The sequence below is a fragment of the Hakea prostrata genome, chromosome 11 (genome assembly GCF_041222555.1).
Source record: "Hakea prostrata isolate BN-2017 chromosome 11, UWA_Hpros_2, whole genome shotgun sequence".
In the NCBI taxonomy this organism is placed as follows: domain Eukaryota; kingdom Viridiplantae; phylum Streptophyta; class Magnoliopsida; order Proteales; family Proteaceae; genus Hakea; species Hakea prostrata.
The window spans coordinates 21965518-21992099 of record NC_142610.1 but is presented as its reverse complement, the minus strand read 5'-3'; the positions used below and the strand labels follow the sequence as shown (position 1 = coordinate 21992099).

Below are 26582 nucleotides of genomic sequence, written 5' to 3'. Positions count from 1 at the left end.
ACTGCAAACGGCTGCAATATTCTAGGACATGTACAAAAAAATTTTTTTTCCTCCTTTTTTCTCCACCAAAACCAACCCCCTTATGACATCAGCGTAGAACTAACTTGAGTCTACTAGAAAATCAGACACCGTACATGGTGGTGCTATTCTGTAATCTCACATTTTATCATCATTTTGTAATCGAAACAACTCACGTTAAGATAGTTGAGTTTGAGTTCAAGATGATTAAGGAGTCAGCCTTATATGTCGGCAAACCAAGGGTTGATGGGTTACACCATTTACATGAATCTGAAGAAATGAAATACAAATCATAGAAATCGGATCATACTAAGAATTTCAAGGGAAAAGAAAAACTAAAATATTAAGAACTTTCAGGAATGATTCAATTGGTAAAATCAACACTTTCAAGTAGAAAGTTGGAGTTCGGATCCCATCAAGGTAAGGCGGAAGCTTCACCTTATATCATGTAATATCAAATTCCCAATATATAAAATCACCTGATTCAAAAAACAGACTAAAATATTATCAGTGAAAAATTGACCGCTTGACATAAAAACATAATTTTGTATTGTTGCCTAAAAACTGAATTATTCGGATGCTTCTTCAAGAAACAACTCAACACAACCAGTTGCCTCTTCATGAAATGGTAATGAATTGTGGAACAACTTAACAGAACTACTACAGGGTGTAAACAAATAAAATAAAGCATCCATTTTGATTTTGAGCGTGTTGGGGTTTACTTGAATTTGATTTCTCAGGACTAGCAATAACCCATTTCGGCAAATCTGATGGGTAAAACAACTATTGGATACTATAGTAGTAAGCAAGTATACAGAAAAAAATGGATCATGGTTCCTCTCTCAATATAAGTTTCTCTAATGTTGGGTTTTATAAAAAATTAATTTGGGCCAGCTAACATATCAGTCCGAATAAGTTTCTCTAATTATGAAGGTGGCTTTTATAGGATTCTTAGGAACATTATTGTACGCTAATCGACTATTTGGTTTCCTTCCCGTCTAATAATGTGGGTGAAACGGACAAGTCTATTTGATATGAATCTTTTTCCAAACTTTTTTTGAATTTTCGAATAAGGATGAAGAAGCAAGATAGCCTAGTATGAGTCAGATTTTTTTAATAGGTCATACATCCATATTGAGAACAAGGTCCTGAACTGGTTAATTTAAAACGTTATAACTAAGTTTCTCAAAGAGAAAAGAATTATATATGCAAATAATACTTTAATTTTTTTTTATTCTTGTGTTATTATTTTTAACGTATTTTTATTTTTAAACCCCGAAGTTACGTAAATGGAGTTTATTTCAAAACTAGCATAGGAATATAAGTTTAATCCTGATGATATGATCTGTAGTGATTTGCGATACCAAATTCACAAGGTAGTCCAATCCAGTCCTCATAACAGCATTAGATTTTTTACTTTATTGTTTTTTTTTTTTTTCCCAATCATAAAATTTGTCTGCTAAGAATTAGTTATTAAATGTTTTTTTGAGAAATGCCTCTTCATGAAATGAAATGGTAATGACAACTCCACCGGATTTTAGGGTCGCAAGTACATGATTGTATAAAAACAGAATGAAACCCAACACTAATGCATGAAAGAGTACAATATAGTATTTATTTTCCACTCAAAAAGCTCTAATGAAGAATGTTATCATAATTGTCAAAACTAGGATTCATGGCTGAGACATGGGAGGAAATTAATAACAAAATTTTGCTCACGCACCTGCTGCCGATTTCGTCCATGACTGCTACCTATGGCCAACTTCGTAGCTCTAGTGAGAAGGATAGAGAATGATCAAGGAGTCTCTCTCTTGCAGTGCTCAACAATAATGCCATCATCCAAGAAAACAACCCATAAAAATTCATGTCTGAGATGATTTTGACTATTCGGTTAAACAACTCACTTCAAGCTTGTAACAAACTAAGAAGGAAAAATAGTATAACAGATCTATTTGGGCACACACTTCACATCTATTAAAGTGTTTGAAGTATTTAATGATATGTTATGAGTTTTGAAAAATTGAACTATCTTCCGATAGTTTACACGTCCCAGTTATAATTCAATGTATTGACATCAATTAAACTTGAACTAGTATAGTTTATTGTCTTATTTCTTAAACTTTATATATACATATATTAATTAGATAAACACAACCAAAGTAGTGAGAATTAACAGAGAAAGTTACACTATCAGTATGAAAAAAATCGTGTTCAAACTTAAGGCAGATACAGTGCCTAAAGTTGATGGAAATGAATGGTGTGTAAAAAAGCAACTTAAAAGTCATTAAAAAATAAGAATTTTTTTTTTTTGTGTTTGAGGTTCATCCAGACCAGCTTGCGTGCACTTCGATTACATCCTCAGAGGAAGCTTTGTCGCCCGCAAAAATTAAACCAATGACATCTCCACTGAGAAGTATGGATCTTACCACTCTACCAACTTGATATATTTATTAGACGTATGGGATTTTCACTATATGTTTTAAGGTGTCTTTACAAATTTTCCTTATACCATCGACATAACCAAATGGAAGTTCATGGTTTTAATCAAATTAATTTTCTTAATGCAAAAAAAAAAAAAAAAGGTAAAAAAAATATTTAGAATACATCCCAATATAATTAGAGAAAAATAGAAACATCCCAAATTAATGTATAAGCAACCAAGTATCTAGGCCTTTTTCACATGATAATACATTATGGTATATTAATGCACTAATAATAACATGAATTTATAGATTCTATGATATAGTATAATCAAACTGTAGATATCATATCCAAACTGTATATAAATTGGATTTAGAATTTGATAAACTTGGAACAACATAGGTTTTTTATGAGTATTAAGTTTACAACTATCATAAGTCTTAATTTAGATCTAGATCAACTAATGTCAAACCAATTTACAGTGTCAAGAGTGAGCATCGTCATGAATTATTTAGATGGCTTTAACCCCCAAAAAAATTTTAGATGCCTCTTCATTTTTTTTTTTTTTTTTTTTTGGATAAATCTTTTAGATGCCTTCTCATGAAATCTTTTAACTCCCTCTCTGCATCAGTAGATTAAGAAGGGGAAAAAATGTCGGAAATCACTCATATAGATAAAATATGCTTTTGATTTGTGGTCTATTCGCAATTCCTCTTATGTTCTCTTTTATTTATTTATTTATTTTTAAATCAACTTATATTATCTCTAAATTATTAATAATAATAGTAAGAATTTTAATATTTCTATGATTTATTATTTTGGATAATCATTATTAATTAGCTTATTCTGTTTTTTTTATTATTATTAATAATTATTATTGCAGAACTTGTCTAAGTGTAGTTTCATAAACTATCTTAGAACCCATGAGAGGAGGATTTCATTTTTCATACATTTTCACTCTTCTCTCTTAAAGGTGTCATAGTGAGTGCATCTTTTCTGTAAAACCATCTATTAATTAAATGAATTATGTATAAAAACGAAGATAAAGAAGATTCTAGAGATAAAACTCAGAAAAAGGAAGAAAGAAGACCATGAATTAATCAACTCGATGGTGTTTTGATAAAGAAAAGAAAAACAATACATCTGATAATGATTAATGAGATTGAATCTAGAAGACAAAGATAATCAATATAGCAAACCATTTATTTAACTTTTTCTTTTTACCAAAAATTTATTATTCCATAAGACATACTTGTTGAAGTTTACCATCATTGTCTTTTCACATAGAAATTTTGTGAAGGATTAATTGGACATAAATCAAGGAAGCATCGGAAAATAGAAAACTAATCTAGTAATTAAAGGATTTAGAATAGGATATTTCAAGTAAACCCTTACATGAGATATGAAAATTCATGGGCCAATATGCGAACCATAGAACATAATAACATGTCTATCTATTTCTTCATATATTCCCTTGTTTTACTTTTTTTCTTTATATCTTGCTTGTCATGTGTTTATAATTTAGATACCTCATAAATGAAACAGTTATGGGTTGTTCCACAACCTAATGGAATTCAAGGGATCACAAATCCTAAAAACGTGAAATAAGGATGATTGTGACTACATGACTTTGGTGTGTGATAAAGAAAAATATAATTTGGACCGAGCCCATCCGGTTCAACCAAATTGGCGACCATGTTATGGTCGGCCAAAAAACAAGATCAGTGAGTTCAAGGGCAGTGTTTATCTCAAAAAGAACTCTTGATCGGAGAGAAACTTGTGTCGACCTAAACTAGTCTTAAGATGGACTCAATTACCAGAGTCCGGATGGGACACTAGTGGGGTTTGAGTTCAAAACGAACTCAAACACTAAGAGATCTAAAGAATCCTATAAAAAAAAAAAGGAGACGAGAGAAGGAGGTACGCTGAGTAGAGCAATTACTAATAGGAGTCATCTCTAGAAAGACTAATTCTCCTACCTAGTTTTTTCTATTATTTTTTGTGTTATCATATCATTATTTGAATTTCATTTAATTTTAACCCACATTTTTAGAATTTCATTTAATTTTAGCCTTTATTTCTTCTTGTTTAATTAAGTTTTTAAATTTTAGACTCCAAAAAAAAGAAATTTAATTTTTAAAATTCTAAATCCAGATCATCCAATTCCCTTGAGAACGAGACTCCATGATAATTTAGATGCCCTTCTTCATGAAATAGAAATGAGGCGTGAGTCCAAGGTTTCATAAAGTAAATGTGACAATGTGACTAAAAAGATCTTGGGTGTGAAAGACTAAGATATATTGTTTGCTCTACTCTCAGATGTATGTTTTCAGCAGCTGATCAGTTTATTATAAAATAATAATCCATAACGATTCATTACATAATGCTTTTGCTTCCCCAAATCCACTTAATGCTATTCCATTAATTAAAAGAAAATTTGATGATGAAACTCCAGGTGATAATACTGAGATATTGGAGGAGATCAAACAAATATTTGGTTAGTATATGGCAACCAGAGGAGTTTGAAACCAGCTGATGTGATTCTAAAATCTCTTTGCTACCTATTCACAGGAATAGGAAGGAAATACCTAGGTCGCATCTTAGGCCATCTATGTAGGTGAATGATGTGTGGGTGACTTCTCAGATGGATGGTTATAAATTAATTGTGAATGCAGCAAAAAGTAAAAACAATAGCAGTTCGGGTTTTGGATTTATTGTGAGAAACACATTAGGTACTGCCCTATGTGCTAAATCTATTGCAGCTTGGGTTTTGGATTTATTGTGAGAAACACATTGGGTATTGCCCTATGTGCTAAATCCATTCCGATACACTCTGATCATATTCTTGAAGGGGAAGCTTTTGCTGTACGTGAAATCTTCTGTGGAATTGAATAATCAACAGCTGTTTTGTCTGATATAGGTTTTCTTGCTGTGGTATTTGGTTATTGTAGTTTTGCTTTTGTTATTAGAAAGGCAACAGTGTGGCCAATAATCTAGCAAAGGAGGCATTGTCCTTTCCAGATAAACTTCCTACCAAAAGGATTTATAATATAATTCATCTTATCATGATTGCATTTTTAATGCTTTATTTGAACATAAAATTCTATAAAGAATCTGAAACAATTCGGTAGGTTGATATACAGTAGTAGATCAAATACAATTTTTGTTCTCAACCAATATTCTTCTTTATTTAAGTGTGTTATCGTCATACTCCCGTGGCCCAACCCACGACCGCCTGCTGGGACTAGACCCGCCTGTTGAGCCTGAACTTTCCTCAACTGGATATGGCCCCAAGGGTTCTCCTGCCAAGAAGTGACCTAAGGGAACTAGCCAGATCCTAATCCATGACGGGGCAAGAATGGTCTACGTGGCAAGAACTGCTTTAAGCGAACCTGGTTCTTCTCCAGCTAGTTACTTGTGTCAGGGGATCTTACATATTCAGAGATCTCCTCGAGCCCAGAGATGACAGTTTCCTCGGCCCTTGTTTATGAGTCTGCAGCATATCGTGCAAAGGGGTGCGACTGAGACCTAGTCCTCAAATGTGAACCTCCTGACAGTTAAGGTGACTTTCTTGACTGCGCCTTGGGCCCCTAAACCGTAGAAGCCATCTCCACCTTCCATCTCCAGTGTTGATCATGCAAAGGCCACGAGGTCCACTACCTCTGGATGGCTGGAGACAAATTTGAGACCCAAGAAAAAGAGAAACTCTAGAATGAAGTTCCAGATTTTCTTCCAAAGGATCTTAAACCTAATGAGAAGCAAGGAAGATTGTGAGCCCATTCTACCAGATCACGAGAGATCAGATAAAAAAAATCTGAAGCTTGAAGGAATCGCTCAAACCACTTTTGTGTAAGCAGTAAGCAGTAAGCATTACATTCCCTACCATTTTTCTTCTAAATGAATCTGATTCCAGCTCTAAATTTAACTTTTGCATCTGCATTTGAATCTGGATATCAATATCCCAAACCATTTAGACAATGATTGTGTTTGTTTGCAAATCACGATCTCGTTGGTTCAAATTAAGATTTTCTCTAGCTCTTTTTGTGGTGCAGAAGCGACTTAGTTCTATCAATGATGAGACTAATAGAATAACTCAAGTACATATATATATTCTGCCAAAAAGAAAATAAACTCAAGTAGCGGAAAACAATGGGTTAGGAGTTAGGACTAAGGCTCTTTTGGTATCAAATTATCATTTTAAATTTATGAGAATTTTTCATTATTTTAAATTGTTTAGTATCTATTATCAGTTTTATTTTATTTAAAATATAGAAAAACCTCCAAAATCTATAATAGACTTTTTATCTATTATTATAAATTATGATAAGATTTCATTCTCTTCATTTATGTGCAAGTTTACTTAAAATTTTATAGTTAAGATGATGGACTGATGGTAAAATAATCAATACACATTTTTTTATAAAAACCTTATTTTTCCCTTCTTTTCTCACTTGTTCACTATCATTTTCTAACAATTTTTTATTTTAACACTAAACTTATTTTTGACAAAATTCAACCAACCATTTTTCATTATTGACTAATAATGAATTCTTGTACTTATTTCTTTTAAATAGACATAATAGAGAATGAGAATTGATACAAAAAAGAGCCTAAATAAAGAGAACGAAACTTTAGAGTGATAGAATAATGCTTGAATTTGGTTCCATCTAGGTTCCTTTGGTTTTATTAATTGAATACGTTATTGCTAGTTTCTCAAAGAGAGAAAAAAAATTTATTATTATTATTCTTGTGTTATTATTTTTAATATATCTTTATTTTTATACGTCAAAGGTACATAAATGGAGTTTATTCCAAACCACATTCCACCCAATCCAATAACAGCATTAGATTATTTATTTTTTTTTTCAATCATAAAATTTGTCTTCCTAGAAAATTAGTTGTTAAATGTTTTTTTGAGATATGCCTCTTCATGAAATGAAATGGTAATGAACTAAGGTGGTACAACTCCACCGGATTTTAGGGTCGCAAGTATATGATTGTATAAAAACAGAATGAAACACAACGCTAATGCATGACTAGGGGCTTGGGAGCATGAAAGAGTACCATATAGTATTTATTTTCAACTCAAAAAGCTCTAATGATAGATGTTATCATAATTGTGGAAACTAGGATTCATGGCTGAGACATGGGAGAAAATTAATAACAAAATACCTTTCTCCAATCGCAAATCACCCTTCTGCTGTCAATTTTGTCCATGGCTGCTATCCATGGCCACCTTTGTAGCTCAATAGAGAAGGAGAGAGTAGGAGTCTCTCTCTCGCAGGCTGGTCGGCAATAATGCCATCACCCGAGTAAACAAGCCATAGAAATTCAGAAGTGAGAGTGTCCGGTTAAATAACTCACTTCAAGCTTGTAGGGGACTATAGAAGGGGAAACAGTATGATGGATCTGTTTGGACACACACTTCACATCTATTAAAGTGTTTAATTGGAGAATAAAGAATAATAAAATTCACATCTGCGAACATCGAGAGGTGGTTCAATTGGCAAAAGATCAACGTTTTCGCATAGAAGGTTAGAGTTTGAATCCCCTTGAGGTCAAGGCAAAGCTTCTTTCTATATTAATTACGTAAAAGTTGGAAAACGTTGAAAAACTCTTTGTACCAAAAAAACCCACCTCTGATTTTTAACCCATTAAAAACATCTAAGGAAAAATAGATAGAAATCTAAGTCATAGCAAAAGTTCAATGAAATACTAAAATTTTCATGTAGGGACAAAGATTGATGGTTTCAACTTTGTCAACCATTTGCAAAGTACTAGGGAGGAGAAGGGATGAAACTGGAAAGAGAGAGACAAATGATTAGGATTATAAAAAAAATAAGAATTTTTTTTTTTTTTTGTCTGAGGTTCATCCAAGCCAGCTTGCGGGCACCTTGATTATATCCTCAGAAGGAGCTTTGTAATTCGCAAAGGTTGAACCAATGACCTCTCCACTGAGAATTAATGAGATTGAGTCGAGAAGACAAAGATAACCAATGTAGCAATAACAAGGCAAATTATTTAACTTTTTCTTTTTTATCAAAAATTAAGATATTCCTGTTAAAGTTTGCTATCATTGTCTTTTCACATAGAAATTTTATGAAAACTAATCTAAGTAAATAAAGGATTTAGAATACGAGATTTCAAGAAAACCCTTAAATGAGATAAGAAAATTCATGGGCCAATAAAATAATAGTCTATTAAAATAAATTAATCATTTCTATAATTCGTCTTTCAGCTTTATGTCTGGCTCCACCATTAGATTTAAATATAAAAAATTACTTAGAATAATGTTACTCAATTTTTAACAACACTGTAGCAAATCACGTATAAATTTAAGCTTCAAAACCAGAATCTAACAACACAAATTGCAAGTCTGCAACAATCTCAAAAATTTAGGGGTTTAATTTTCGCTTTGATTGTTTGAGATCAATCTAACTTATCTTAAGTTGTAATAAGATTTAAGCTCAAAATTCTAGCCCTGAAAGCAAATTAGAGCTAAGTCTGGTGAATGATTGATTGACCTAGGTCAGGTGTGGGCTCAATCTTATACAACCATATCACCTTAAAGATATTTTTTTTTGTAAAATTTAGGTAACAATTGTTTCATTGTTTGAATTTGGATTGAAACAAGATTATATGTAACTTGACCCAACTTGATTTGTTCCATAGGATCAGTGTTAGGGTAAGAATTAGGCTTAATACAAGGACAAGAGCTAAGTGTCTAAACTAAACCGATTTGATCCAACCCCATGGGGTCACGAATTCAAGAATCCGGATCATCTCCCGGTTTGGGGAGCCAGTGTCTCCATAAACTAGGGGCCCTGGTGAAAATTTTTTTTAATTTTCCAGTGTTTTTCCCATGGGGGGGTGACTCTAAATTCAAGGGGTGAAAGTTGGTAATATTGTCCTACTAGCAAGAGAGAGCACACTCTTAGCTAGAAGTCAACAACTTGGTTGACATCTCTAGAAACACTAATTCTCCTACCTAGTTTTTCTATTATTTTTTGTGTTATCATCATTATCTGAATTTCATTTAATTTTAATCCACACTTTTAGCCATTGTTTCATCATGTTTAATTAAGTTTTTAAATTTTAGACCCAATTTTTTTTTTTTTTTTTTTAATTTTAAATTCTAGATCCAGATCATCCAAGAGAACGAGACTCCATGAATAATTTAGATGCCCTTCGTCATGAAATAGCAATGAGGTGTGAGTTCAAGGTTTCATAAAGTAAATGTGACAATGTGACTAAAAGATCTTGGGTGTGAAAGACTAGGATATATTGTTTGTTCTACTCTCAAGATGTATGTTTTCAATGGCTGATCAGTTTATTATAGAATAATAATCCATAACGATTCATTACATGATGCTTTCGCTTCTCCAAATTCACTTAATGCTATTCCATTAATTAAAAGAAAATTTGATGATGAAACTCCAGGTGACAATACAGAGATATTGGAGGAGATCAAAGAATATATGATTACTATAGGGTCAACAACAATAGGAGTTTGGAATCACCTGATCTTATTCTAAAAGCTCTTTGTTAGTACTCATAGAAGAGAACAGACCCAATTCGCAACCTAGGCCAAACATGTAGGTGAATGATGTGTGAATGAATCCTTGATGAATGGTTATAAATTAATTGTGAATGCAGCCAATGTTAAAGGCAAAAGCAACTCGGGGGTTTGGGATTTATTGTGAAAAACACATTGGGTGCTGCCCTATCTGCTAAATCCATTCCGATGCATTTTGGTGGTATTCTATAAAGGAAAGAGTGTAGCCGATAACCTAGCGAAGGAGGCTTTGTCATTTCTACAACCGACAAATTGCCCTTAAACAATTCATGGTTGGATGAGTTACATGTCCTGTTCAATCTCTGCAAAAAAACATTTAGAGCGTTTTCATGGGTCTTTTTAGTCAAATTTAAATTAATGTTAGGTTCTCTTAGCCTATTTTTCAAATTTCAAGTTTGAAAACCAAAAAATCATCGAGTTGTTTAACAATCACACAAACCTCTCTAAATTGTCCTATTTTTATCCTAATACCTAACCAGAACCTCCATATTGATCCATCTCCATTTCTGTAGAGAAAATGAAAGACGACAGCAATGTAAGAACACTGTTACTCGTGGTGCGAAGAAACTTAAACAAATATTAATAGAACTCCCTTGGGATGCATTATGCTTCACAGTGAACCCAAATCATAAAGGAGAGAAAAAGAAAGATAACGTCAAATTCCAATGTGATCTACTGGATTAATGAAAGTGCTGCAACACCATTGTCCTGCGCAACGGACTTAAAGATTGATGGGAACGCAAAAAACCCCGAGCTCAACCGAAGATCTCATGGTCTGGTCTTAATGCAATTTGCAGTTCCACAGGCCACAATTCAGCAGTTTAAGTGCAATTCCACTTATATTCACATAGAAATCAATGTTTTTTCCTCTCAAATAATAATAGCAATAATAACATAAGAAAAGAAAAAGTTGCATAACCGTTCAGTTATGTTCAATTTGAATTTGTTCCTGTGTTCTACTTGGTTTGTTATTTGTTTGTCAATCTTTATCATCTCTAAATAATAATAGCATGGGTTTTTATATTTTCATGATTTGTTACTTCGGTAGTTATTATAATACTAATTTATTTATCTCTTTTTTTTTTAAATTATTATTGCAGCTATTGTCTGATGTCTCATTATGACCCATCTTTGAAACAAATAAAAAGAGAAATTCATCTTTCAGACATTATTAGTGGTTAAAGGTGTAATGGAGTGTCTTGGTATCATTAAGATGATGTATAGAGTAAATAAATAGTGCTTTACGAAGGAAGACGAAGAAGAATTCATTGATTGGACCTTGAAAACTGAAAAAGAAGGCCGTGTATCTGTCCACCTGATGGTGTCATTAAAAATAGATTAAGAGAAAATCACAAATACAAATCAATTGTCAAATTCTCATACAAGTCAAAGAAGGAAGCCGAGTAAGAAGCCATTGATAGTGTTTCAAATGTTGCCTTTATATTTATAGTGACAAATGACATACAAATGTTATTTAACAATTTTTTCATAAGATTCAAAACCCAAATGCAACAAAACAAATTGCAACTTCCCTTAGCTTATATATAGCAAGAGTTATAATAAAGACACAAGAAGGTGCAAATTTGGCCCTAATGATTCCAAACCATCTTATATACTTTCGCTAAATTATTATCTATGCTCAAAATTCTAGCCTTAAAGGTGGATTAGGGTTAGGATTAGGATTAGATTAAGGTTAATGATAAACCCTTCTGCTCAATCTAATCTTATCACCTTAAAGATATTTTTGATAAAATTAAAGCAACAATATAAAATAATATATAATTTTTTTTCATTGATTTGTGGTTAAGGTTACGGTCAAGACAAGGTTGAGTGTCTCACTTGACCTAGCCTCGCTTGACCCACAAGGTCAATGTTAAGAGAGTTACGATTAGTGCCGAGGCAAAGATTAAGTGTCTAAACTAGCCCGACTTGGTCCAACCAATAAAACAAAGACTAAAAACACGAAAAAAATCACACGTGAAGAAAAATAAAAAACGTATAATTAGATTAGGTCAACCTGAGTTGGCCAAGGTCAAACACTTAACCTTGACCCGACCTTACCCAAACCTAGAGCTAGCTCTTCAGGACAAGAATTTTGAGCTAGTTTACATCATATTTGGGCTCAGCGTAATAACCTAGAAGACTTAGACCCTAGTATTTGACGGAAAGAAAAATATAAATAAAACTGATTTTTACTAAAATCTAAGTGTAAAATATAAAATCTCTCCTCAAAAACTATTTAGGTTAATTTAAGATTAGCTAAGAATTAGTGTTGATCTTACTAGAACCCTACCCTATAGTGACTGTAACCACATATTCCTACCCAGCACCACACATAGCATTTGAATTTTGGGTATCTAAAAATAGGAGGGCATGTATGGTTGGTTTGAAAGTTAGTTAAGACAGTTATTTTATCCCAAACATATTCTGGTCAAATCTCTCTATCTCCCAACAATAGAATCCTATAAATCTGAGTTCATTAAAACAAATATCGGATTGTTTTCAGTCCCCTCCTCTCATCCCAATTCTAACCATGGAAATCCCCAGAGAGGTAAGAACAAAGAATTCAAGCTATGTTGGAAGTCAAGAAAAGCAATGGGAATATCTTTTCCCTTAACTCTCAAACATAGCTTTAAAGAATTGACAAGAAGAAAACAAATACAACTAAAATTCAGTATTATTATTATTTTTTTAAGATTTTTAACTCCTAATGAATCCTTTCAATCACTTGAGTTTCTTTCAATAGCTTTCAAATATTCTGTTGCAGAGATAAACCTTAATGAGCTTCATTCATGTAGATTTCTTGAATCTTTGTTGCAGAACTCAATATGATTCTTTTGCTCTATTCCATTTATCTCAGTTAGTATTTAATATTATGGATAATATTAGTTGTTGTTGTTATTATTGTCATCTCCTCCCTTTCCTAAGGTTCTGCCTGGAAACTAAACAAAAGGAAACCATTTGGCATTGATTATGTGATTTGCAAAAACTCATCATTTGGAATATGAGCTTCTGTGTTTGAGAACTTGAAGCTTCATAATCATCAAAAAAGAATGATGATCAAACTTTGAATATGTAGTTTAGATGCTCTGATCACTTGCTTGATCCAAATAGCTTCTGATTATTAAAGCTTTAACTAATGAATGTGCATTAGCCAAGGGGATATGAACCTGAAGAATCAAACCCTCTACTTCTGTTTTTGTGCTAATTCAGCAACATTGTATGAATTCAATTCTAATTGCTTGATGATACTCAAATTTCAGAAAAATGGTTGGAGATCTACGCCTCAATTTGGAGCGTGGGATCAGAAGAGCAATATAACCAATTACTCTGTGGTTTTTAATCAAGTTCGTGAAAATAGAAAGCAAAATAAAGACCGCGGATTCAGCCTTGGAAATGAGGAAGAGCTGATCAATCGTCGTTATGATCATGAACATGATTATAATCATGATCATCCTTATCATCATTCTCATCATCATTCTCATCGTCATCATCATCATGAAGATCACCCAGTTGTGGTAAGGCTTCTTTTTGTTCAAATTTAATGTCATTACCTTAAATTGTGTTCTTGTTCATATATTATTAAGGTAGAGCTTCCAACCTACAGCTACTGGTTCATATTTCCTGGGTTAATCCACTTAAATGAAACAAAGCTCGAATTTGTTGTTCTTTTTCTGAAATGTGGAACCAAAATACATGCCTCCCATCACACACATCACAGCTCCTTTTGGTAGATTCACTGACCTTTACATTCATCAATGTGCAGAGGAAAAAAAAGAAGATGCTGAGCTATTTTAATTGCTGTATATGGACTTGATTGATTTCACAAATTCTTAGTTGTTTTGAAGCCATTGCATCAAAATTGAGATACAATGTTTGACTCAGCAATCTAAGTCTATCCAAGATACATGTTTGTTCATGGAAAAGGAAAGAGAAAGGCTCTGTAATTTCCATCTGAATTGGGCTACACTACATAATTATATTGAATTTGCCTCTGTTTTGTACATTTTAGCTGAAATTAAAGAGATTAAAAGAAATATGAGGATATGTACCCCTTCTCTTTCTTTTTAGTACTTTGGACTTGTCTGGTATCCATGGGAAACAAAAAAACTAACATGTTTGTTTCTTGTTCTTGGCTGCAATTTCTGGGTTATAGGGAGTTTCCTAGGTGAGTTCAGACTCAATTTTATTGCTATTTTTCTTCCAAGTTCAAACCAAAGACTTGGTCTTCAAATTAAGGCAATGAAGAGAAGATAGAAAATTGTTACTTGTCAATCTATTGCAACTCTGAATAAGTTCCTAGGGAAATATTAGGAGGATATATTTGAAGGAATTTCACTTCTTTTTTTTCCCCTTTTTCTGTCGATTTTTTGTTATGTATGGTGATTACTTTGGTATTCAAATTTTCCCCCTTTTTAACTCCTATCATAAAATGTTTACCCAAAAAAAAAAAAAACACTCCTATCATAAAAGAAGACAAGAAAAGCAGGTTATCAGTTGACCACCTCTAACAGTTGATACATCATGGAGGTTTCCTGGCATAAAACAGACCAAGAGAGTCTTCCTGAGGTGAAGATTTTATTACTGATTAACTTCCCAAGTGTGCTAGGATGGCTGGCTTGTTCTTTCATAAGTAACAAAACTGAAGGCAATGATAACATAAAAGGATGTGAAAATTTTACAGTTCTGGAGGGAAAAAACAAGAAAACAGAGATGGCCAACAATCTTGGTCACAGATCCTGGAGGCTCTAGGAATGATTGCAGGTATTACTGTTCCCCACCAGAAGAGGAAGATTTCTGTATTCAGCAGGGGTCTTCATACTCATCGAACATCGGGGTCTGTTTCGGAAACATGGTGGCTGTTATTCACCCCGAAAAACCACAGTGTGATCGAAGAAGCTTACCTAGTCCTAACAGCATTTGATTGGTATGTCAGTGTTAATAGGTTTTGAGTAAAAAACCCAGTTCTCCAACCATGACAATGAGCACAAAGACAGCTACTAAAAATCCACAATACCACATCAAATGTTTCTCCTTCCATTGCTAGGATGTTGCACTGCCAGTCCCAAGCCCAGATGGTGGAATAGCATCTCAGGTAGGCAGCCAGCAGACCACAATTCAAAAAGAGAACACTGTTATTTCTCATAAACAAACATTAAAAATGTGAATAGTCACAATCACTACAATGAAATACATTTCGTTCACCACAACAGTCAAAAATGCTGCCCATCCTCCTCGTGATCTTCCTTCTCCTGTTTTTCCTGCAACCACGAGATACATTTAACAAGTGATCACCACACCTCAAAAGTCAGCAGGCTACAAACCACCAAAGAAGAAGATAACCTATATTATAAGCCATTTCTATAATAGTAGTTCTAGATTGTGAAAGCTTGAAGGGAACAGATTTCCTCTTTTACAAAATGACATTTTTCTACTTGCTCCTTACACTGTTCACTTTTAGCTTCTTCCTTCTTCAAGCGTTTTCTTGGATCTGTAGCACCATGTTCATTTTGCTGTTCAGCCTTCTTTTGAGCTCGAATAACAGCACGCCTTGCACGAGGCCGCATCTCCCTCACTTTTCGAGGAGGCATAACATAAGGTTCAATCGGGCGATCACCAAAGGGATGTTCACCATCAGCAAATATCCTCAGTTTCCTGTCTCTATCCTGCATTCCAATCAAGCAGTCAGTATTAGGTATCCTAGACACAACGACTTCAAATCAGAACTTCATATTGGACCATCCATAAGCATACATTTCAATTCCGTTTGAGGTTCCTGCAAGGCATCTATTTTCTTAAAATATGAGGCAAAGGATATAGGGAATCAATGATGCATCTATTCTTACTTTAGACATAGAGGCCCACAAGTACATCATGCGCACAAACTTCACTTCGTGTGGCACCATTGGATGAGCAATCACATGACAATCATACCAACAAGTGATTCATTTTCCAGAGAGCTACATTACTAAGGTTCTCCTGGAGGATCAGAAGGCCATGGCCCATACTGGAGATCAAAATCAGCAGTACTTTCAGGAAATTCAGTACCTTTATTGGTTCTAATAAATCTGGATTGATGAGGTAATCATGATCGGTAGTCGGATCAAAATTGCACAAAACTGGATGACGATAGAAATTATGTTGTGTGCTTGTGTACACGGGTTTAGATGAGAATGCCCATGAACAAGAATTCAAAGCAACTCTTTGAACAACCCCACAAGTTTTTGTTTGCTGTAATATTTCCTTGGCAAAACATTCTCCATTTGGGAGCATAGCCTATGCTAGCACTCCCTTGTGTCTAACTCTCCTCCCCTTCTAACATGATGTCGCTGCACCCACTGAAATGACTAGCATCAGGAGTGCTCACTGGGTATTTCCTGTCAGGGTAGTAGGCTGCACTCCCTATTTGATTTCAGGGCTTTTTTTTTTCACCTCCAACTCTGTAAAGATTTAACTTCTTTCCATTTATTTTCCTATTTTTCCTTTTCAAATTCATTGTTTAAAATCAAAAGGGGTAATTGAATATCCAAATACTACCAAAAAAACAGAATCCAAATTAAATTACATAGACGTGAATTACATGATGAGCAATAAAAATAGACTTCATGCCAACTAAGTTAAATAGTTGCCAAAAGTTAAATCCTTAGCAGGAAATCATACTAGAATTTGTTGTGGCATGTTACTCTATTTCATTTTGCTTTATTTTTCCGCAACATTGATTAACACAATCCATCACTGGACTTGCAAATCCAACAAATTTTAAAATTTAGAAACCCATATAAAAAGCTTTTTGCAACCCCACCAAGAAGGAAAAGAAAAGAAAAGGCACCCACATTGCAAGCTAGGACTTTAATGTTTACCATAATATACAATGCAACATTTTCTTCTAAAATAAAAACTTCATGGTAACACTTACATCCCGCAGTTTGTTTCTTGGAAGCATGCGCAAGACAGCTTTGCGTATAACTTCTGTGGGATCCTTGGCTAACTGGTCCTTCAGACTCCGTTCCTTAAGGTGGCCTATATACCTATAAACTAAACATTGTTCAACACCAAATAAAGAAATAAAAGAAACACAACAAACCACAGGAATTTAACAACAACAAACATATAAAATTAATCAAAGAATTGGCACTCGCCCAGTATGCCAGCGATAGAATTTATCTGTCAGTTTTCTTCCTGTTACACAGATATCTTTTGCGTTAAGCACAATGCACATGTCTCCATCCTCACGATAGGGGGTGTATGTCGGTTTATCCTTTCCTTGGATAACAGTAGCAATTTGAGATGCTAACCTCCCAAGGACCTACAAGAAAACTATTAAGTTCAATTTATTATTCTTTCAATCATGAATAAATAATTCCACCCAAAACAAAAAACCAAAAAAAAAATTCATGAATGAATGAATGAATTATGACTAATTCATGCTCCTCCAATCAGGTGACTCAAAACATGAACCACAGTTAGAAGAATGAATAAGGGAGACCAAACCTGGCCTTTGGCATCAAATACTCGCCATCGTAGCCCCTCCAAATTAATACGTCTCAGGCCAGCAAGTGCTTTCTGCATAAGATGCATGCACAGAAATATAAGAGGATGTTCTGTAGTGGACAAAACATGAGATGCCAAGGTTGAAAAGAGAGAGAGAAGAGAGAGAGAAAAAAGAAAGAAGAAGAAGAAGATTAGATAAACATAAATACAGTAATACACAATAAACAGAAATGTTAGTCAAACAGCACAGAGAAGTGCTTCCTCAGATAACAGCAGTACGACAAACAACAACCAGAAAATATTCAACTAAACATAGACTATAATTAAAAATAAAATTAAATAAAAACAATACAACCAAACAAGTACGACATTAAGATGTAGTTTAAGAATGGCCAACCCATTATTCTTTCAAAAACCATAGTAATCATTAAAAATAATACGCAAAAAGATAAACATAATTAGTTCAGAAAGAAAAAAAATACCCTCTTCAATATCACATGATACTGATTACCAAGGTAACATGAGTTCAAAGTATTGCACGGAAATGAAATGATAGCCACAGATTATGCATTCACAAAAGCAATTACGCCCTCAAATAAAGCATTTCTTGGTAATCAGAAGATAATAATCTAAGGATTTCAAATTATCAAAAAGTTACTCAGGGGGTGGGGGGGGATAATAGGATTATAAAAAATAATAAATAAATAAATAAAAGAAAAAAAGAAAGAAGAAGAAGAAGAAGAAGATATGAAATTGAGAAATGCCAAGTACAGATCAAGAGTCGGAATCGAAACCAGAATCGGAAGCCAAGAATCGGCTTAAATTGGCAAGAATCAGGCTGAAGAAAAGGACTTGAGGAAGTTTTTGGAAGATCTTTCTGCCAGTATGAATGCTCCTTGGATAGTCATTGCTGATTTTAGTGTTGTTAGAATCCAAAGAGAAAAGCAAGGTGACACCAAACAAAGCACCCAGGCACTGCTAAAGCACCTAGATGCCGCCTACATAACGCCATGACAATTATGCCCATGGGTATCTGATCACAGTCCTACCTGAGAGTCCATTTTGGGGGAAAGAAGAGTTTTGAATTAGAAAGAAGAAAGTCTTAGAACTCACAGCTGCTGGTGCAAGTTCCCACTCTCCGACAGGAAACCTGACGGCCCAACTCTTCACTCAATACTTCAGAATTATCCTCACCTCTCCTCACCTCTCCCCATTCCTCCCCTTCTACAAAATAGTCTGTTGTAACCGTTTGCCCCCTTCCCACTTCCCTAACTGATTCCCTATTTTAGGCCTGGAGGTCATCCTTCTCTTAAAGGTATAGAACCATTTAACTAAAGGTCTAACAATAAGACTAAAAGAGTTTTGGTGTTGCTAAGTAATGCATCGGACTGGTATCCAAAGTCTGACTTCTTTTCTTCTTTTAGTTTATTTTCTTATTTTATTCTCTTTTCTTCCTCCCAAGACGTCTTCTATCACTCAAGCAGCTGATCAAGATGATCTTCGACAACAGTAAGTTGAATTATCCCCACACTAATTCTTCCTCTTCTTCTGACCCTCTAATTTCTCAAACCCTGATTTCCACTTTTCTGATTTCATCTTTGGAAACCCTAATATCCAAGGACATACCTACAGCCCATAACCCATATACACCATTAGGATCCTCTCAAATCCCTCCCCACAGCCTATACACATCATCTCCTCTATCCTATCAGTATCAAGAGTACACATCTAATTACCATCATAATCCAAAGTTTTACCCCCTTCCCTGAATTTTCTGGATTCACCCAGAAAATCTAATTTCTAACCCAGATTTTACCCAATGTAACCATTAGAACCCTCCAAGATTGGGACCACATAAACCATACACCAAACTCCTCCTTGATCCAAGTTACAGCTCCATCCTACCACTATAACATATACTCGTGTTTACCCCACAAACTACCCCAAAACCCCATATCCCTCTAACTCTTAACTTTTTTTCCCAAAAAAATGCTCCTATCCATCTGATTTGTTTCAAACTTGAAACAGTCTCTTAGCATCCTCTAGAAACCTTCCAAATTTTGACCTTGGGGTTGTTCTTGTGAAAGAAGTACGGTTATGTAACTATATTTCATCATTTTCCTAATATGTATTGATTTAACTAAATATATCAGCCTGAAACAGCCATGAACTGACCTAGAATAATCAGATTAGACAACTGGGATGAGGACCAGCTGCTGATTCCGCCAATCTGGCCCTGATTTCTTGAACCATCATGCCAACAAGAAAGCAAGAAAAGCCAGTAAAATAAATTAATTTTTCCGATGGATACGACACTCAAATTGAGCTGACTACCACTTGTAGAATAACTATATGATGATGGTGAAAAAGAAGAGCAGTACAAGACCTTTCAGTGCCACCCAAGTCAATTCCTCTAAAATTTCTGAAATGAAAGCAAACTCACTTCTGAGCAATACATAAAATTTTAAGTCCGAGACATTGATGAATCAATGCACTACCGCATGTAAAACAAAATGCATTCTAAACTCTACAATAAACTAAAACATATAATAACTCATCCTCGCTCCCCCCAACAAGAATTTCGAACATATTCTAACTCACCCACATTCTCCCCAGCAAAAAATTTTTACAAAAAGCTGGTATACATTTGCACAATGTAAAGCTGTGATAAAGTTAAATAATAAATAGAATGGAAATGACATAACTAAGAACTTGCCTTAACGTTGCCGCTGAAATTACCGGCTGCTGGATTCATTTTTTCTCTCAATTCTTGTAGACTTCAGAAACAAGCATCCAGATTTGTGTCCAGACCTGTTTTAAGTGCACATTTCACAATCATAAACTGGTTAAACTATGGAAATTAACTTCTTCATCATCTTCTCTACGTCTCTCTTTCCAGGGCAGGGGAATCTTTGACCATTCAAAACCCTTACACAGCAAAGTATGATCCGATGAGATTTTCCCTAAACCCTAAACCCTAAACAACATAAAAACTATAAGAACAACACCAACAATAAATTACTAGAATTTTTTGGGATTCAATAACTTGGGTCAACCTGCAAACGGTTCAAAGTCACTCTTATGTTCAGAATTCTTGAGTTTGAGTTCCAAATAACAGAGAAAGAGAAAACACACGGATGAGTCGTACCTGTCGACGGAGGAGTAAGATTCTCAAGAAAGATGAGACCTTGATTCAGGTCTCCTTCGGATTTGCAGAAACGGCGCAAGGTGGGTAAGGAAAGAGGTTTTGGAGCTAATTCTATTGAATTATTCATCTTAATTGCATGTCAGACCTTGAATCTCAAAGTAATTACATAAAAGCACTTTTTTTCTTTTCTCTCTTTGATTCTTACCTATTTTATTCTAATATTTCATTTTAGTCCTTCTTTTTTCTATGCTTAAAAAACGGTTTTTGATTCTTCATGGTTTCCCCCAAAAAAATAAATAAAATAAAATAAAATAAAATAAAAAATCTTCGTAGCTATTTAAATCGTATCTTCCATAAATTCGTTTTTCCTAATGTCACAAATTTCCATTTGGTGAAACGTTATGAATCCAACACTATAAATTTCTTTGTCATTGTGGTCGCTTAACATGATCGATTGCGTGGATTTTCTAAGCATCCGCCTGGGCATAAGCAAGGTTTAAAGGATCGGAATCAACTATTGCATTAGTCAGGTGGTTTTAAGAGACGTATCATTCTACATCGAGTATTGTATCGCTCTAGCTTATATACACCCTGACTACTCCTTAGAAAATAGTTGTTTTACATAATTTAAATATAAAACAGGGCTTAACCCAAAAAAAATATAAAGCAGGGCTTTATCCATAGCTCATAAAAGATTCGAACCTTAACCTCCATATGTGAAGGCATTGGTTTTTATCAACTGAGCAACCCCTCGAAATTCTCTTAAAACCAATATAATTGGAGGATCATGAGGTTTGAATGCTTCATTCAATCAAAATAGAATGTCACATCATGCATAATATGTGATCCGGTCCCTTGTCCTCTATAATTCCATTAACAATTCATTAGAGAGTGTTCTATTAGTAATATTATTAGAATGATCAAAAAACGATTATGACAATAAAACTTTGGCAACAATGAGATATTGGAGAACATCAATCATGAAAAACAAGGACACCACAAGACTTTTTATTTTACATTTTAGAAGAAAAAAAAATATTTGTATTAAAGCATATTTCCTAATTTTATGTAAATAAATGAATAAGTTATTTTGGCTTCAACTCTCAAAACTACGAAAGTTTAAGGTTTTTCAAAATTTGATATTGTATTATAAACGTAGATTATATTTTCTTAATTGATACAAAACATGAAATAATATAATATATTTGTTACTTCACTCTAGATTGATATCCCAACAACTCTCTTACCTTCGTTAATTATTTCTTAGTTCGTTGGTTTCTTATATGTAACAACAATTGTTTGCTTCCATTCCTAATACTTATTATTGATTTCAATCATTTGTATTTATCTTAATATAAATTCAAATCTAATTTTCTCAGATTTTTTTTGAGCTACAACAAAATACGAATGCAATTCATTTATACATTAATAGAACGATGAAAATTAAGGTTTTAACTATAATTTTTTATTATCAGGATATTCTTTCTTTGTCAACTACCTTTAACTATTGATAAAATGAATCAGAGATAGAGCTCCATATGAATTTTATTTTTATTGTGTAATGGAAAAGTATGAGAATAAAATAAACTTTATCCATCATGATAGAGAATCTAAATTCTAGCAATTTACATACAATTCTTAAATACAAATGTTGGATTACTTGTGAGTTGTGAACTAAATATATGTTGTGAAATTACATGGTTAGTCTCTTTCTTCTTTTTTTTTCTTTTTGGGTAGAAATGGTTAGTCTCTTTGTGGATTATAAAACATTAATTTTTATTTCTTTATAAGAATTATTGAAAATATATATATATACATTTTACCAAAACAAAGAAATTATATTGGATAACTCTGAACAAAAATGTAGAACTCCCAAGTTCTCTCTTATAATTCAAATAATGAAAATAAAAAATCTGACTCAACAATCTAGATTCGAGAGCATAAAAGGTTTGAAATCTTTGTTAGGCACTGACTGCATGTACAAGTTGCTGAAATCAAAAAGCACTAAGCCTAGCTGAGAGGAATCTCCACGAACACTTGAATGGTTGTTGTATCCGAGAAAGGTTACTTATAAGAAGTTACCTATTCTGGTGATCTCCCTAAGGGAAAGTGCCTCTCTAATGGCATCTCCACACTTTCACCCAGCATGAGTTTTTCGGATTAGAGCCATGACAAAATGACCCACGAGTCTCAAGTCATATAGAATTATTAGTACTAACTAACATATAGCTATATAAGCATGGTTGGGTCACACCAGAGTTAGACTTGGTTCGTGTCGCTTATGTTTTGATCATTAACCGCAAATTAAGTAATATTATACAGGTCCTTACCATATATAAACGAGATAATCAGCCATTTTCAGCTCGATGTAGGACTAAAGTTTCTTTTATAAAATCATCCAATAAAAGACACTTAAAACATCTATTTATGTAAAATTATAAAATAATAAACATAAAGTTTTAAACATAATTTACAACATCTTAAACCTGCAATCAATTGAAAATCACATATACTTCAGGGTTCTATTCATATCAGTCGTTCTCGGTTTTGGATCAATAATACTTTGTAGTGTTGGATCTGAGATTCTACTGCTTGATTAAATTAGTACCATTATAGTGATTTTATCCCAAGAGGGGTAAAGTGATCATATTGAAAGAATAATTGAATTTGCACACTAACAGGTGAAGTGTGGAGAGTGTTTGCAAGTTTTCGATTTTAGAGGAGGTGTGTTATTTTTTTTAATAGAATAGGAGGGGGTTCACATCCTCTACATATCCCATTCATTGGAATTTCCTGTAATTCATATGTAGGATTGCGATATGTGGTAATTAATTATCCAAGGGTTAGGATTAGAACCCAAGTAGGAAATGAACCTAATAAATTCCTAAATTTTCTCACAATTTCATTTCTCTTTTTTTTTAGGCTTAATCTTATGAATTTATCGATACATCTCTCCACTGAATTACACTAAAATAGTAAAATACATTAGCTAGAGCAATATAATACTCGATACAAGACGATACGTCTCTTAAAAAAACCTGACCGATACGATACTCGATACCGATACTTTAAACCTTGACGTTAAGACAATAGTACACCAAAGACGAGTGATTGAGGTGGTACAGACCAACCAGGTCAAAAGGAAAAGCATCTCCAGCTCCTTACTGGGCCCCGCATGGTTTAACATGTGTCCCTAGAAAAGGTGCATAGATGGAGATTTTGCAGAGTATCCTCATGTGGTGGGCCCTAGTAATCCGAATACGATTGATGGCTAGAGAAACAACACTACCTACAAGGGAAGCCAGTGCCAAGTCATCACTCGTTAGTGCAAGAATCCCCTATGCACCACCACCTTCGCATGTGCGGATGTGCAGTGGGGGTGAGTATGACTTAGAATGTTTAGGGGAAAATAAAATGTGTCTTAGCTTATCATTTCCCAAGATAAATGCGGATTTATCAAGATTTTATCATTAAATCATTTTCATAGACCGTCGAATGAGTTGACTATTGACCATGAACTCTCCTCAAGCAATGATTGACGCAAGCAGGTGCTTTACAATTAAAACTCAATGAATTCCTATATAAACAAAATGGGTAAGAAAGAAAAGAAAAGAAAAAAAAATCAGAAATATACATTATCAAGTGAATAAGCAAAAAAAAAAAAAAAAAAGAATAAAATTAAAAAATAACAAAAATTAATGCATGTGAGATTTTACTAGTCTATTAAAGAATGAGATTCTAGTGAATATTTACTCAAAACTGAACTTAAAATGGAAGCAACAAGAAGTTGCAGCCATATTACCATATAAGCTAATTCACAATGTAATAATTAAATTAAAAAAATATGAAACTTGAAGAAGAAAAAAACAACACTTACTAAATAAAAGTTTGATATTGATTTCCTCCAATATCTTATTGTTTGTCTTTGAAATTTCATCGTCATGATTCTTTTTCACAATTCTAAGGACATTAAATTATAATGAAATATATATAACCAATTTACCCATGTAATTAGACTTCAATTGATGAAAACGTTCAAGAGAACCACAATGTTATATTTTACTCTTTTAAACTCAATGTGGTTTAGTGAAATCCGATCCTTATCATCCTTTTTGTGTTTATGAAATCAAACTCTATGATGCTGAAGTTTGTTAGGTTGTTGCATAATCCGTTATTATTTCATTAATTATACATTGAGTTGTACAGTCCAATAATATTTCATGAGATTTGTCTAATTACAAAGAAGTATTAGTGATAAATAAATGTGGAACATTCCACCAAGACCAAACTAAGAAGACTCTAAAAGCTCCTTTAGCAAGAAACTCTGCAAACATATTAACTATTCTGTGATGAAATGAAAATAAACGATGAAATGAAAATAAACATGCTGAAAACAAGTAGACAACCTCTTAATATCTATAACTAAACTAAGACTCTTCCAATCTTAGGAAAAGGAGTGACTCTACAAAGTGAAAATTGCATCAAAACAATCAAAATTGACTTGAGAGTTTGAAGTTTCTATCGATTTTCCCAATAATAAACCATCTCTAATTGCTTCCAACTCTATAGCCATTGTTGAACCTCCTGGTCCGAACTTGCTTTGAGTTGCAACAAAATACCAACCAAATCCTAGACAATACAACTCCTACCACCATTCGCCTACACAGCTCCTACCACCATTTGACAATATATTATCCCATGAGCCATCAACAAAAACTTGAAAATAGTCCAAATCCTCGGTAGGATCAGCTAGAGGTTGCTTACCCGAATGTCTCTCGACCAGATTAATGCAAACATGATTTTGAATAAATGCAAATAAAAAAGAAAACATAGTCATGGTACGTCTAATAGAAGCCTCTACTCCTTTATATGCATTTGCATTTATACAATTCCAAATACACCAAATCATAGCACTTTATAATTGATTAATCAGAGATCAATTCTCATGATCCCTGAACTTGATTTAACAAATTCCATCGAGTCATGTAAGTGCTTGCCTTTAAAATTCCTAAGTGTGAATGCATAAAGGGGAAAGGCACCAACATTCTCTAGCATCATTATGTTTGAGAATGATGACTTAACTTATATTTATTTCGTGGTTGTTTTTTTTTTTTTTTTTTTTTTTTTTTTTTGTAAGAGAAAATTTTCATTAAATAAAGGGGCAAACCGCCACTTAGACACCCTGATTACAAAGACCAAGGATCCAGGGAGAGGAAATAGGCCAAACCGTCTTGTTTGCCAAAGACACGGCCATCCTTGCTAGTGAATGAGCAACTGAATTAGCCTTCCTAGAAATAGACTTAACCACAAAATCCACCCGAAGAGAGCAAATATATCGTGGTTGTTTGATGTATCTGAAATTGGCTTTTCATGTTTTACACGCACTTTTGACTAAATGCTTATTTACCAAAAAAAAAAAAGAAAAGAAATTTATCATATTGATAATCTTAATAAGAGTGTAGCTACCAATCCCATACTCCCTAATTTTTGAAATTTACCTAGACAACCTCCTCTAGTCTTCTTTCCATGTGTAAAATATCGACACTTGCCCCCCTCCAATTGCCCATAGCTTTATGAAATTTCCCTCAAGAGACCCCTCTGACCCTCTATCGTTGTATAAGATACTAGCACTTGACTCCCTTCACATGTTGCCCCACCTCATGTTAGATTATGGCTTCGCCCCTAGATCCTCTACCACCCTATAAATGAAACAAAAGGGCTTCCTTTTTTGGAACTTAATTTATGTAGGTGTAGTGTAGATATGAATTTTGTTTGAAAAATTTTATCATGTGGACTAATTTTGAAATAGTTTTATCGAACAAGATTTAATTTTTTTTTTAACTCAAATGGTGATAATTTTTCCAGCTCAACCCACCATGTCTGTGAGATCAATCAGTGTGTTGATTTTCTAGTCGGATGGCCCATGAG

At 33.7% G+C, this 26582-nt stretch overlaps 1 protein-coding gene across 1 annotated transcript; it reads right to left on the bottom strand.

The window, feature by feature from the left end:
- Positions 1-14560: 14560 nt before the first annotated feature.
- Positions 14561-17623, bottom strand: LOC149000881 (Ribosomal protein L13 family protein). The gene is made up of 5 exons (XM_089140893.1): positions 17507-17623; positions 17155-17321; positions 16932-17043; positions 15462-15681; positions 14561-15276 (listed from the first exon to the last, which is right to left on the bottom strand). Coding segments are annotated over exons 1-5 (588 nt in total). The 5' UTR covers positions 17594-17623; the 3' UTR covers positions 14561-15274.
- Positions 17624-26582: the final 8959 nt, after the last annotated feature.

Excerpts from the sequence above, each read along its gene's own strand:
- LOC149000881 (XM_089140893.1), bottom strand. The coding sequence starts at position 17,593 with ATGCATCTTATGCAGAAAGCACTTGCTGGCCTGAGACGTATTAATTTG. Across the intron at positions 17,322-17,506 it reads TATTTGATGCCAAAGGCCAG|GTCCTTGGGAGGTTAGCATC; the intron begins GTTTGGTCTCCC and ends GTTTTCTTGTAG. Across the intron at positions 15,682-16,931 it reads CAAGAAACAAACTGCGGGAT|GATAGAGACAGGAAACTGAG; the intron begins GTAAGTGTTACC and ends ATTGGAATGCAG.